Source organism: Microcaecilia unicolor, chromosome 11 (assembly GCF_901765095.1).
Source record: "Microcaecilia unicolor chromosome 11, aMicUni1.1, whole genome shotgun sequence".
Lineage (NCBI taxonomy): Eukaryota > Metazoa > Chordata > Amphibia > Gymnophiona > Siphonopidae > Microcaecilia > Microcaecilia unicolor.
In genome coordinates, this window is record NC_044041.1 from 168,025,734 (window position 1) to 168,039,213 (window position 13,480).

At 43.6% G+C, this 13,480-nt stretch overlaps 1 protein-coding gene across 1 annotated transcript in view; it reads right to left on the bottom strand.

Annotated features, from left to right (window-relative positions):
- Window positions 1–13,480, bottom strand: part of SPTBN4 (spectrin beta, non-erythrocytic 4) — a 373,692-nt gene that overhangs the window by 297,061 nt on the left and 63,151 nt on the right. Inside the window, 2 exon segments of the mRNA XM_030219988.1 lie at window positions 4,365–4,502; window positions 5,574–6,444. Coding sequence (XP_030075848.1) covers window positions 4,365–4,502; window positions 5,574–6,444 — 1,009 coding nt within the window.

The window sequence follows — 13,480 nt, forward strand, 5'->3', positions numbered from 1 at the left end:
CCCTTACGAATGCTGAGATATAGGGGTCAACTTAGAAAAATAAGCTGAGGGAAGTCTATAAATGGGTGCTTCTGTCTGGCACCCTAATGTAGAATGGTGAGAGCTTATTCTATAGCAGGGTTATCCAACCTCAGTCCTCAAGGGCTGCAATCCTGTCAGGTTTTCAGGATTTCCCCAATGAAATCCTCCATTGTATGCAAATAGATCTCGTGCATATTCATTGTATAAACATCTACTGATTATATTCTATCCTCTAGTTACAAATAATATCCCTAATTACAGTAACTGTTACTCACAACTTTAATTGCAAAGATCACAACTTTAATTGCAAAGATTCTTTATTAAATATCTCAAATATACATAAAATCATCTTCCCTCAATATTAACCATACACTTTTCACACATTCATACAAATCTAAGACTAATACAGCTGGAATTTTGCTATCAAAATACTGTAAATATTTATCATTTTACTTTTAAAGCCCTATATTACTCTGTATGGATCTTCTATTACAAAAACAACTCCTCTTAAATCCTACTATATAAGGCATTAGTTGTGTACATCGAGTTTTTAAACCATATAGACATCCTGTTATTGCACAAGTCACTTGTAGACAATATTTCAATACTCCAAACAACTTTCATGTAAATTTCTGCTGCTGAGGAAACTGATAGATATTTACAATTACTTCCTCAATCACATTTTCGGGTGAAAATAGTTCCTCAATATGTAGCTTATATGTTTCTTTACTTCAAACGTCCTTGCATATTCCGACAACGAGTTCCTTTTCATGAAGTCACTCCTTCCTTCGTGTCTTCTGCAATAAAAGGATGTCTATATGGTTTTAAAACTCCATGTACACAACTAATGCCCTATATAGTAGGATTTAAGTGGAACTGTTTTTGTAATAGAAGATCCATAGAAAGTAATATAGGACTTTAAAAGTAAAATGATAAATATTTACAGTATTTTGATAGCGAAATTCCAGCTACACAGGGATTATTAGTAGATTGTACTATTCTTAGATTGGTATGAATGTGTGAAGAGTGTATGGTTAATATTGAGGGAAGGGGATTTTATGTATATTTGAGATATTTCATAGAGAATCTTTGCAATTAAAGTTATGAGTAACAGTTACTGTAATTATGCATATTCATTGGGGAACTTCGGAAAACCCGACCTGGCAAGGGCCAAGGTTGGATACCCCTGTTCTATAGCAAAAAGGAAACAGCACCAAGGGCCTTCAAGGTTGAAATAAACAATGGTCCTTTATTCACTGACCCGGTTTGGGTCGTATTTTGGTGCTAAATGCCTGTGTTAGGAGTCAAATAGGTGTATAAATCTAGACTCTCAAATATCAGAAAAACAGGGGGATCCCAACTCTAGCAAGCATGGACTAAAGTTGCACTGCGTCGTAGCTCAGTAAAATGCTATCCTCAGACAATGGCGGTAAGCCCTTGGTACCGTTTTACTTTTTCTTCTGTATTGCGTGCTTTGACCATCCCCGTGTTACTGTGTTGCACATCCTGGAGAGATTATTCTATAATATCATCAGCATACCTAACATTTACTGGTGTAACTGCAGGCACCTAAACGAGGCAGAAACATGAGTAATTAACTGTATTCTGTAAGCAGCAGCTCCATCCATGTGAACGCCACCCTTGTAGAAACATGCTGTGCATTTATGAGTGCCCTATCAGAATAGCGCTTAGTTGCTTTGCTGCCAATTAACCATGTAAGTGCTAGCATTCTGGAATTCTGTACATGCAAGTAGTATGTAAATGCAGGGGGCCCGTAATAGAATTTGGGGGCCAATGTTTCACTTTGAAGCCTGAATTGTAAGTCCTTAAATTATCCCTTAGCCAAATTTAAGGACCTAACTTACTATTATCCAGTCTGTGGCAACCAGAGGTTTTGTTTTTTTTTTTTTTTATGCTGATCGCCGTGGTCAGAATTAGCTCTGGATACTCAATGCTGGGCCATTTTCAGGCACCAGCACATAATATCCAGTGCTAATTCAGCATAATGAGGCTACTGGGACCTGCAATAGGGATGCAGATTGGTGCCCTCTACTCCTCTGAATCTCCCTTTCTTCTCCCTCCCACCCCGGACATGTATAAAGGTTGACAAAGCCCTCCTCAAACCTCACCAATACCCCACCCCTACAGGCCCCTCTTTGAGACTTCTGATAGAGGTCATGGCAGTCATTTTGCACTAGCAGCCATGACAGCCAGGAGCAAGTGAGCAATGCTCCTGCCCATAACACCCCACTGGGCTACCAGACTTTTAAAAGATAGTGCCGGGGAGGCCTACAGGGGTGGAGGGTGAGACTTGGTCAGGCCTTATGCAAATCCATGGTGGGAGGGGAAAGGGATCTGAATATCAGGCCCCTTGTGAATTAAGGCACTTAAATTTAAGGGCTTAGAAGGGCTTTACCCCCTCATTCTATAACATGGTACCTACATTTATGCAAGTGCGTTCGTAAGTTATAGCACTTACACAGGTGACTGTTGCAATTTATGTGCATTAATGCTAGCTGGGTCTTAAGCGGTATTCTATAACTTTAGCAGGTAAATGCAAGGGCATGTGCATAGGGGGGAGATGCACAGCCAGAGCATGAGAGTGTCTAAAATTTGTATGTGTAACTTACAGATTACTTTAAGTGTCACATTAAAGTGCTATATTTAGGAATGTACATTTACACTTGCTACTGACATGATGTAAGTGGGCGCACCTAAATGTATGCATGTAGTTGCCAATTTACGCTAGTATTCTATAATAAAATCTAGGTATCCAGATGCTATTATAGAATTAGCACTTAGGGTCCCTTTTACTAAGGCATGGTAGGCCTAATGTGGGCCTACCACTCACTAAAAAGGGCACTACTACGGGATGCGCCGAGACATCTCGTGGTAGTTTCCCAATCAGCGCACAAGGCAGGAGTAGCGTGGGAGCCTTTACCGCCTTCAAAATAGGTGGCAGTAAAGGCTCCCACGGTAATGGCCACTCGCTAATGGGAAAATTAGCTCGTGGCCATCACAATAAAATGTAGCACAGCGGCCATTTTACCACCACGCTAAAAGTGGCCACAGCACGTGGAAAGAACACATGATGACATCAGCGCCAACCACTCTTTAGCACAGCTTGGTAAAAGGACCCCTTAGCGCACTGTATCTAGACACCAAATTCATGGAGCCCAGTTACAGAATTGCCTCCTATGACTTTAATAAGCCAGATCAAAGTAACATAGTAAATGACGGCAGATAAAGACCTGAACTGTCCATCTAGTCTGCCCAACAAGATAATGAGTTTATATGTATATTCGAGTTTGATTTGTCCCTGCCTTTCTCAGGGCACAGACCATAGAAGTCCACCCTGCACCATTTTTATTCTCCGGCTGACTGGGTTAAAAACTGGCTAAATGGGAGGAGACAGAGGGCAGTGGCAAATGGAGCTTGCTCTGAAGAAAGGGATCGGTCCTCAGGCCAGCCCTTTTTAACATCTTTGTGAGTAATACTGCGGAAGGTCTATACTTAGATCTTTTGAATATCTGACTATTAACTTCCTTATTTAGGTACTTAAACCCCTTCAAAATGGACCCTATAGAGTTCAAAGTGGCTCAGAGATAAGAGTACCCCCTTCCCCAAAACCAGGTTAGGACACTGAGTCAGTGTTGGCTCAGAAGGGAGAAAGGCAGACCCAACACTACGTTGGGTCACTGGGTCAGTGATGGCTCAGAAAGAAGCCCCCCCCCCCCAACTTATGATGGGACAACAGGTCAGAACTGGCTCTAAAGAAAGAGAGTCCCTTAGCACCATGCTGGGATATTGGGTCAGTGCTGGCTCAGAGGAAAGAGACTATAAGAACATAAGAATAGTCATACTGGGTCACACCAATGGTCCATCTAGTTCAGTACCTTGTTTCCAACAGAGGCCAATCCAAGTCACAAATACCTGGCAGAAACCCAAATAGTAGCAACACTATAGTGGGATATTCGGTCAGTACAGACTGAGAGGGAAGAGCCTTTCCTCTTCAACACCATGCTGGGACACTGGGTCAGAAATGGTTCAGGGGGAAAAGCCCCCCCCCCCCCCCAAAAAAAAAAAACCCCTTGCTAGAACCCTGGGTTAGTGGCTCAGAGAGTAAACATCCTCCTCTTTAAACACCATGCTGGAAACAATGGATCAGTACTAGCTCAGGGAGAAGAGCCACCCTCAACACCATGCTGGCAAACTTGGTCTGTGCTTACTCACTGAAAAGAGGTTCCCCACTCCAAATGTTAACCTGGGACACTAGGACAGCGCTTTCTTAGAAAAAACAAGGCACCTATTAGTCATCAGTGTGATACTGAGCAGCTCATCACCTGCTATTCAAATGATCTTGACAAGCTCTGACTTCGGAAGCACTGGGGTGACCTCCATCAACCAGGTGTTGCACGATCTGGTTCACATCCAGGACACGTCCCATTAAGCTGTTCATTTCCTGATCTAGACTCTCAAACCTGCAGAAAATATGAACATCACAACAACAACATGTTACCATAAAAAGCCACTCATACACATTTACAGTTTCCAAAAGAACTCCGCCTTGTCCCTCAGCTACACAATGCACTCCTACATGACAGCTGCCAGATATGACACGAAGTTCCAATATGTGAATAAACGGAGTGCTTTTTGCACATTTGGCTAGCTAACCCATTAGGCAAAACTAGGTGTTTCACCTAGCGTATCAGGATCTGGGGGGCAGTGATGAGCAGCGGCAATCAAAGCAAAACAACAGATCCGATCAGCCACACTAACTGAAAGAGCCATCAGCATCTACTTTAACCTGCTTTTTTATGGGATGCTTGTGCGACAATCAAGACTGGAGAAGCTGCAGGCTAGAGGCCTGAAAATTAATTGAAGAAGGGGGGGGGGGCGTTATCAGGCTGAAGGTTCGCCTAGGGCACCTACTACCCTTGCACAAGCTCTGTTTGCACTCCATCAGCAGGAGTGATTATACAATTTCAAACCTCAAAACATTCTTTATGAAGCTGCTAAATTTGTAATTATTTACATAGTTAACTGCATACATGTGTGGTTTTGAAGGCATATTACATATACTTGCTCCTGGAAATTGGATCTTAACAGTGTTGATATCATAAATAAAAACAAGTGACAGTTGGCAAATCATGTATTAGTGTGCAGGCATGTGAGCTAAGTAATTTGAAACATGCTTATCAACACAGAAACATTCTGAGGACAAAAAGAAGTGCATAGCAGCACCCCAAAAATATGCTCTGAATACCAACTTAAAAGTGGAAGTCACTCCTGTAGAAGAGACCTAAATGCTTTCAAAATCTCATGTACAACATTATCTTTCAATAACTCTTACATTAGTCCAACAAAAAAGATCAGTCTGCAGAGAATCCAGTTTTCTCCAAGGTCAGTACTGCTAGCAGAACCCTGTACAATGCAAATGTGAAAATGGCTCTAGTCTTAGGTTTGTACCCTGCTTTTCCAACCAAAAAAACTGGCCAAAGGGGCTTAATCTGATAGCATCTTAGTCCCGTAGGTTTGATCAGGTTTCATACCTGTGCTGGACCACCTCAACGTCTTCCAGCTTTTCTGGTACCTCCATTCTGTTTAGCCACTGTTCTTTCTCATCAATCCAGACCTCACAGGCATTCACCTCACTGAACATCCTGTAGACGGCCAAAGCATCCTGCAGCCACTGCCGCCGCAGGACTGCCACTTCTGCCACCTCACTGTAGAGCTGCTCCACCTCCACAATGTGGATCTGCACATCCACCAAGTCCCGGTACTCTGGCGCCAAAACAGACAGGTGTTTACGCAGAGACAAGACCACTGTCCGATACTTCTCAATCTCTTCCACCACTCCTTTGTGCTTTTTCACCAGAGACTGGGTTGAGTACTCATCATGGCCAAAGTCATCGCTGGACACGAGGCGGTAAATGTCCTGGAGCCAAGCCACCAAGTCATCTGTGTCCGCACTGAACTGGTGGAAATTGGAGGCTTCCTGGAGCTTCTGTTGATGGACAGTAGTCATTTCCTCCAGCCTTGTCCACTGCACCCTGACTTCTTTGATTTTCTCATAGATGTTGGTGGCTTTAAACCGTTTCTTGGCCAAGATCTGCTCTCCTTTCTTCATAGTTTGGTTGAGTAGAGTCCTCCTCCTGCCCAATTCCCCGGTTAAAATCTTGTGTTTGCTCATAAGCCTCATGACACTGCTCAAGTCCTTTCCACAGCTCTGAGAGGAGAGTATCTGCTCCTTTTCCCGTACCCAACTTTCTGCCTCTTCCATCTCTTGCAAAAAAGCCCAAAGTTGGCTGGATTCCTCCAATTCTATATGGCGTCTCATGGCGAGATCACGCAGCTCCTCCATACAGGTTTTCACATGATTAACCCGGTTGCAAATCACCTGAGGGTCACACGGTTGGTAACCTGGAAGAAAAGAATACCAATCAGTAATTTCTGTTTTCTTCTACATCAATCATGCAAGTTTTCAATTACTGTTTGGTTGATTATTTTTAGCATTTCACCTTTCATAGAATCCTGGAGGCACCCCAGCCAGTCAGGTTTTTGGGATATCCACCACGAATATTCATGAGAGAGATTTGCATGCAATGCCTCCACTGCATGCAAATCTCTCTCATGAATATTCATGGTGGATATCCCAAAAACCTGACTGGCTGGGGTGCATCTAGGACCAGGTTTGGGAACCACTGACTTAGGCCCTCATCATTCCTTTTCATTCAAATATTTTTTAAACTCTTACTGTGGTCATGATCCCCACCTTCTTGACAATGCTCCTATTTGAAATCCTTCATATATGTCAGGTCTCTCGGGGAAATGTGAGCCCTTGGGCCGCTTTCACGGAGGTGGCAGCAGCAGGCAAAACCACCCAACAGGAAACAGGCAACCCTAAGACGGGCTGAAGGAGACAGGACTGGAGTGGCTGGGCTGGAGCTGAAGAGGGAAGCAACAAGGAATCCAGGAACAACGTCCTACAGCAGGGTTCAGGCTTGAGAAGCAGGATACAGGATACTCAATACAGGCTTCTCCCACAGGATTCAGGAAACTGGCACAGCTTCACTGGATCCGGGTTCACCCAAACACTAGGCAGGCAGGATGTCCAAGGAAGCTTAGCTTGGCAGGAAAGAGGACACAGGAGCTACATACAAGCTAAGCTCAAGGGAATGGGAATGACAGATACGCTTGCCAGAGGAAGGGTTAGACTGGAGCTACAGTAGCTAACAGATAGAAAGGAGAGAAATGGCTGCAGCAACAGCCACAAAACAACCTCAGACAGGGAGCAGAGTCACTGCACAGGGATAACAGAAAGGCTAGAAGACCACAGAGAATAATACACACAGAAAGGCTGAAAGCCTACAGGTCAGAGAGATACACCCAGAAAGGCTAGAAGTGCACAGAAAGGCTGGAAACCCCCAGGCCGCAGTAATACAGCCAGAAGGCCTGGAAGCCCACAGATAAAAGGGATATACACAGATAGACTGGAGGCCCTCAGAGCAATGGGCACAGAAGGGCTGAAAGCCCACAGAACAATAGACACAGAAGGGCTGAAAGCCCACAGAGCAATAATACCCAGAGCAGGAAAGCAAGAAGCCCACAGGTAAGTAATAGACTAGGCAGAAAGCCTACGAGCAATAATACCCTGAGCCAGAAGGCAAGGCCCACAGGTGATAGTAACTAGCAAAGCAGAAGGGCTGGAAGCCCACAAGAAAAGACAAGGAAAACTAACTGTGCAAACAGCACAGTAACCTTGGGACCTAAGGCACTGCGTAGGCATTGGCAATGCAAAGGCACTGAAGACCAGAACACCAGTTCCTTAAGAAGGCCCTGACAGATGAGGTCACCCCTTCAGGCCACAGGCAAGGAGCATATGCTCACCCTATGCTTGGAACAACCTTCCTGAACCCTTACGCCAAGCCCCCTCCCTGCCCATCTTCAAGTCTTTGCTTAAAGCCCACCTCTTCAATGCTGTGTTCGGCACCTAACCCTTACTGTTCAGTGAATCCAGACTGCCCCAATTTGACTGCCCCTATCGGACCGACCGTTCACTTGTCTGTTAGATTGTAAGCTGTTTGAGCAGGGACTGTCTCTCTTTGTTAAATTGTACAGCGCTGCGTAACCCTAGTAGCGCTCTAGAAATGTTAAGTAGTAGTAGTAGCATACAGAAGCCCAGAGAGACCTAACCCACACAGGTGTAGTCTATTGAGGTAATTAGTGTCAGGCTGGAAGCAGCCAGCCCACCCAGCCTGAGACAGAGCTACCTCAGGAACAGCCCACTGAAGTACAGAGAGGCCCAATACACACAAGTGTAGAGTACTGAAGCCATTAGAGCAGCCAGCCCACAGAGACAGAAATAGAGCTAATTCAGGAACAGTATACTGAAGCACAGAGAGGTTAAACCCACACAGGTGCAGTATACTGAGGCAATCAGCGCCATGCTGGAAGTGGCCAGCAACCAGAGACAGAAACAGAGCCAACTCAGAAGTAGACAGAAACCAGCACAGACACTGATTCCCAGAAATAGGGTAAGTCTGAGGGTGGTCACGACCACAGACGTGACAATATATCCAAAGGCCAGGAATGCTCCCCCTATGCACACGTTCACCTACACTGCCCTATAAGACTCAAAACTCTTCAAGACACTGCAGGAGAGGAGAAACAGAACAAATATGATACATAAGCTCTTAGAAATTAAAATGACCATCTTCCTGGAGGAAGTGATAACAGGCTCCGGAACTGCTGCCTAAATGAGAAGCTCCAGCTTTTAGAATACAAAGTTCCTGTGATCAGGACATTAAAATTCCACTAAACTCCTCTCTCTCTCAGTTCCTGGACAGCGAAAGATCAAGGTGATAAGCAGACTGACAGCATTGCGCTGAAAAACTATTGCTGTAAAGAAATTTTCATATGTGGCCAGTGGCACTGCCCTGAAATAGCCTGTGTGAAGCAAATCAGAAATTATGAACAATATAGAAGAGATGCTGAATCGAGAGGAGATGCTGAAGTGAGAGGAAATGTAAGAGTGGTTCATGGACTTCAAACAAGATATTGCCACAGTTTGATGGGACTTACAAATCACTCCTAAGGGAACTAAAATCACAGGTCTCAAAAGTTGGGATGGAGAGCCAATGAAACTGAAGCAAAGATGGAGGAGCAAAGTGAAACCCTGGCAGGCATGCAAAATGGTAGAGACTATTATTAAGAACAAAATTACAGAGCATATTCAAAAGCATAGATTAATGAGACAAAGCCAACATGGATTTAGTGAAGGGAAATCTTGCCTCACCAATCTACTACATTTCTTTGAAGGGGTGAACAAACATGTGGATAAAGGGGAGCCGGCTGATATTGTGTATCTGGATTTTCAGAAGGCGTTTGACAAAGTACCTCATGAAAGACTCCAGAGGAAATTGGAGAGTCATGGGATAGGAGGTAGTGTTCTATTGTGGATTAAAAACTGGTTAAAAGATAGAAAACAGAGAGTAGGGTTAAATGGTCAGCATGCTCAATGGAGAAGAGTAGTTAGTGGGGTTCCTCAGGGGTCTGTGCTAGGACCGCTGCTTTTTAACATATTTATAAATGACACAGAGATGGGAGTAACTAGTGAGGTAATTAAATTTGCTGATGACACAAAGTTATTCAAAGTCGTTAAATCGTGGGAGGATTGTGAAAAATTACAAGAGGACCTTACGAGCCTGGGAGACTGGGTGTCTAAATGGCAGATGACGTTTAATGTCAGCAAGTGCAAAGTGATGCATGTGGGAAAGAGGAACCCGAATTATAGCTATGTCATGCAAGGTTCCACGTTAGGAGTCATGGACCAAGAAAGGGATCTAGGTGTCATGGTTGATGATACATTGAAACCTTCTGCTCAGTGTGCTGCTGCGGCTAAGAAAGCAAATAGAATGTTAGGTATTATTAGGAAAGGAATGGAAAACCAAAATGAGGATGTTATAATTCCTTTGTATCGCTCCATGGTGCGACCGCACCTCGAATACTGTGTTCAATTCTGGACGCCGCATCTCAAAAAAGATATAGTGGAATTAGAAAAGCTGCAGAAAAGGGCAACGAAAATGGTAAAGGGGATGGAACGACTTCCCTATGAGGAAAGGCTAAAGCGGCTAGGGCTCTTCAGCTTGGAGAAAAGGCGGCTGAGGGGAGATATGATACAGGTCTATAAAATAGTGAGTGGAGTTGAACGAGTAGATGTAGCGTCTGTTTATCCTTTCCAAAAATACTAGGACTAGGGGGCATGCGATGAAGCTACAATGTAGCATAAAACGAATTGGAGAAAATGTTTCTTCACTCAACGTGTAATTAAACTCTGGAATTCGTTGCCAGATAATGTGGTAAAGGCAATTAGCTTAGCGGAGTTTTTAAAAGGTTTGGACGGCTTCCTAAAGGAAAAGTCCATAGACCGTTATTAAATGGACTTGGGGAAAATCCACTATTTCTGGGATAAGCAGTATAAAATGTTTTGTACTTTTTTGGGATCTTGCCAGGTATTTGTGACCTGGATTGGCCACTGTTGGAAAACAGGATGCTGGGCTTGATGGACCTTTGGTCTTTCTCAGTATGGCAATACTTATGTACTTACGTAACATATAGGAGGACAGATGCTGAATTTTGGAATAAGACTGAAATCTTAGAAAATAGATCCTGTCACAACAATATCAGACTGAGAGGCCTTCTGGATTATGCTGATGCAATAGTACAACCACAAAGACCTATAAAGCAATTCTAGAAGCTGCAGGACAAGCCAAGGACATCCCAGATATCAAATTTGACAGAGTTCACAGAACTCTGGGGCCGAAAAGAAATAATCATCCAAGGGACATTATGACCTATTTTCATGATTATATCTTGGAAGAAAAGAATGGCAGCGGCAAGATCGCTGGGATCCTTTAAATGAGAAGGTCAAACATTGGAACTGTATACCGATTTTCCTCCTGCATGGGAGGAAAGAATTTCAAGAAATTACTAGGAGGCTGAAATGGGAAAATATCAGATATACACTCCTGTTGCAAACCCCCCCGTCTTCCAACCCCCTCATATCTCTTCCTCCATGAGCACTTTATCTCTTCTCCTCTATTCATTCCATGACTCAGCTAAATGAGTGTGGGTGAGAGATACCACATAATTTGGAAGAAGGAACGAGAGAAGGATAAAGTGCTCATGGAGGTAGAGATATGGGGAAGGGATTGGAAGACAAGGGGGGTTTGCAAAAGGAGTGTATATCCAGGGTTTGTTTTGAGGGGGTACTTGGGGGTACTGAGTACCGGCACCTTTTCCATTGTCTGCTAAAATTGACCCATGGTCCCCAAGTTATAATGAAAGAACTCAGGCTCTACACACCAATTCTGCCTTGTCATTGATTCTATGACTGGTTGCAGGGGGCCTGGCTATTGTGGGGTGGGTCCTTCAGTGATCACCCCACCCCTGAAGGGTGGCCTGGCATTTGAGTACTGGCACCTTTTTTGCTAGAAAAAACAGACTGTGTATATCTGATAAATGGATGTTCCCTTTTGGATTGGCTTTCACTGTAGGAGAAAACACAGTGGAGGCGGTGGTGGAAGCCCAAAGGCAGGCTTAAGAGGAATCCCTGAAGCAGCAGTAAATCCAACACCTCCAAGACAACAATCAACTAAGTGGCAGCCAGTATCAAAAGAAGGGAGGCACCTATATCACTTGTCGGGCCTAGGTTGATGGGGAATGATGCTGTAATCCACAGAAGAAGAAAGACTGAGGACAAAACTAAAACTGTGTGTACATAAATCTGTGAAGTTATGTGAATCAGAAAGGGGAGCTGGGGAGGGGGATAATACAGAAGGGATACAGAGGTTAGAATAGGAATGACTGGGGGCCAGCTGGAGACAGGCAATCATGACTCGGCTAAATGAGTGCAGGTGAGAGATATCACATAAGTTGGAGGAAGGAAGGGGGGAAGAGATAAAGTGCTCATGGAGGAGGAGATATGGGGGGGACTGAAAGACAAGGGAGGTTTGCAAAAGGAGTGTGGATCAGTGGGATGTATGGAGACAAGAGGGCAGACAGAAGCCAGGTGGGAAACACAGATTGTGACACATAGGGAGCAATTCTGTAACAATTTGCTTCCATTTAGGTGCTCCAAGATACAGTAGGAGCCTATTTTATGATGGCACCTGGGAACCCCAGTTCTGTTACAGAATACTAGCGTAATCCGGCATCAGTGTACCTTACATTTACATGCCTGTAGTTACACCAGCCACAGAGCTGGCATAAATGCCTCTCCTGGTCGCTTAAATCGCTCTTAATATCGACCTCCATATCTTCAGAATAAAAGATGTGTAAGGCAATGATTTCTGTCATCCAACAGAAATACGTAAAAGATTTGTTGAATTTTACTGCAAATTATATACTCTAGAAAAGTGGGCTATGGAGGAGGAGAATGAGAAATATTTACAGGGGGTTAAGCTACCATCATTGGAGGAAGAGCTGCAAGAGGAGTTAGGAGCCCCTATCCACCCAATGGAAGTTATGAGGACTATCAAAGAGCTGAAATCAGTTAGGGGGTCTTTTACAAAGGTACGCTAAAATTATTAGCATGCGCTAAATGCTAGGGATGCCCATAGGAATATATGGGCATCTCTAGCATTTAGTGCATGCACATTTAATACACATGCTAAAAATGCTAGTCCCTGGGCTAGATGGGTATACTGTAAAATTTTATAAAATGTTCCAAAACTTCTAAGTAGAACTCCTGACTAAAGTTTTAAATTATGTCAATGAGGAGAAAGATCTCCCCTATTCGATGCAATCAGGAGGTGTGACGGTAATAGCAAAGGAAGGAAAAGACCTCAAAGCGTGTGGGTCCTATCGCCCAATAACTTTGTTAGGAACAGACTTCATATTAACGACTAAAACACTATCAAATCAATTACTAAACTCACTGCCCCATTTAGTACATCCTACATAAGAACATAAGCGTTGCCATACTGGGACAGACTGAAGGTCCATCAAACCTAGTATTCTGTTTCCAACAGTGGCCAATCCAGGTCACAAGTACCTGGCAAGATCCCAAAAGAGTAAAACAAATTTTATGCTGCTTATTTTAGAAATAAGAAGTGGATTTTCCCAATTCCATCTTAATAATGGCTTATGGACTTTTCTTTTAGGAAATTATCCAAACCTTTTTTAAACCCTGCTAAGCTAACTACTTTTACCACATTCTCTAGCAACAAATTCCAGAGTATAATTGCACGTTGAGTGAAGAAATATTTTCCCCAGTTTGTTTTAAAATTTACGACTTAGTAGCTTCACTGCATGCCTCCTAGTATTAGCATTTTTGGAATGAGAAAACAAGCAATTCACATCTACCCATTCTACTCCACCCAGTATTTTATAGACCTCTATCATATCTCCACTCAGCCATCCCTTCTCCAAGTGAAGATCCCTAGTCACTTTGGCC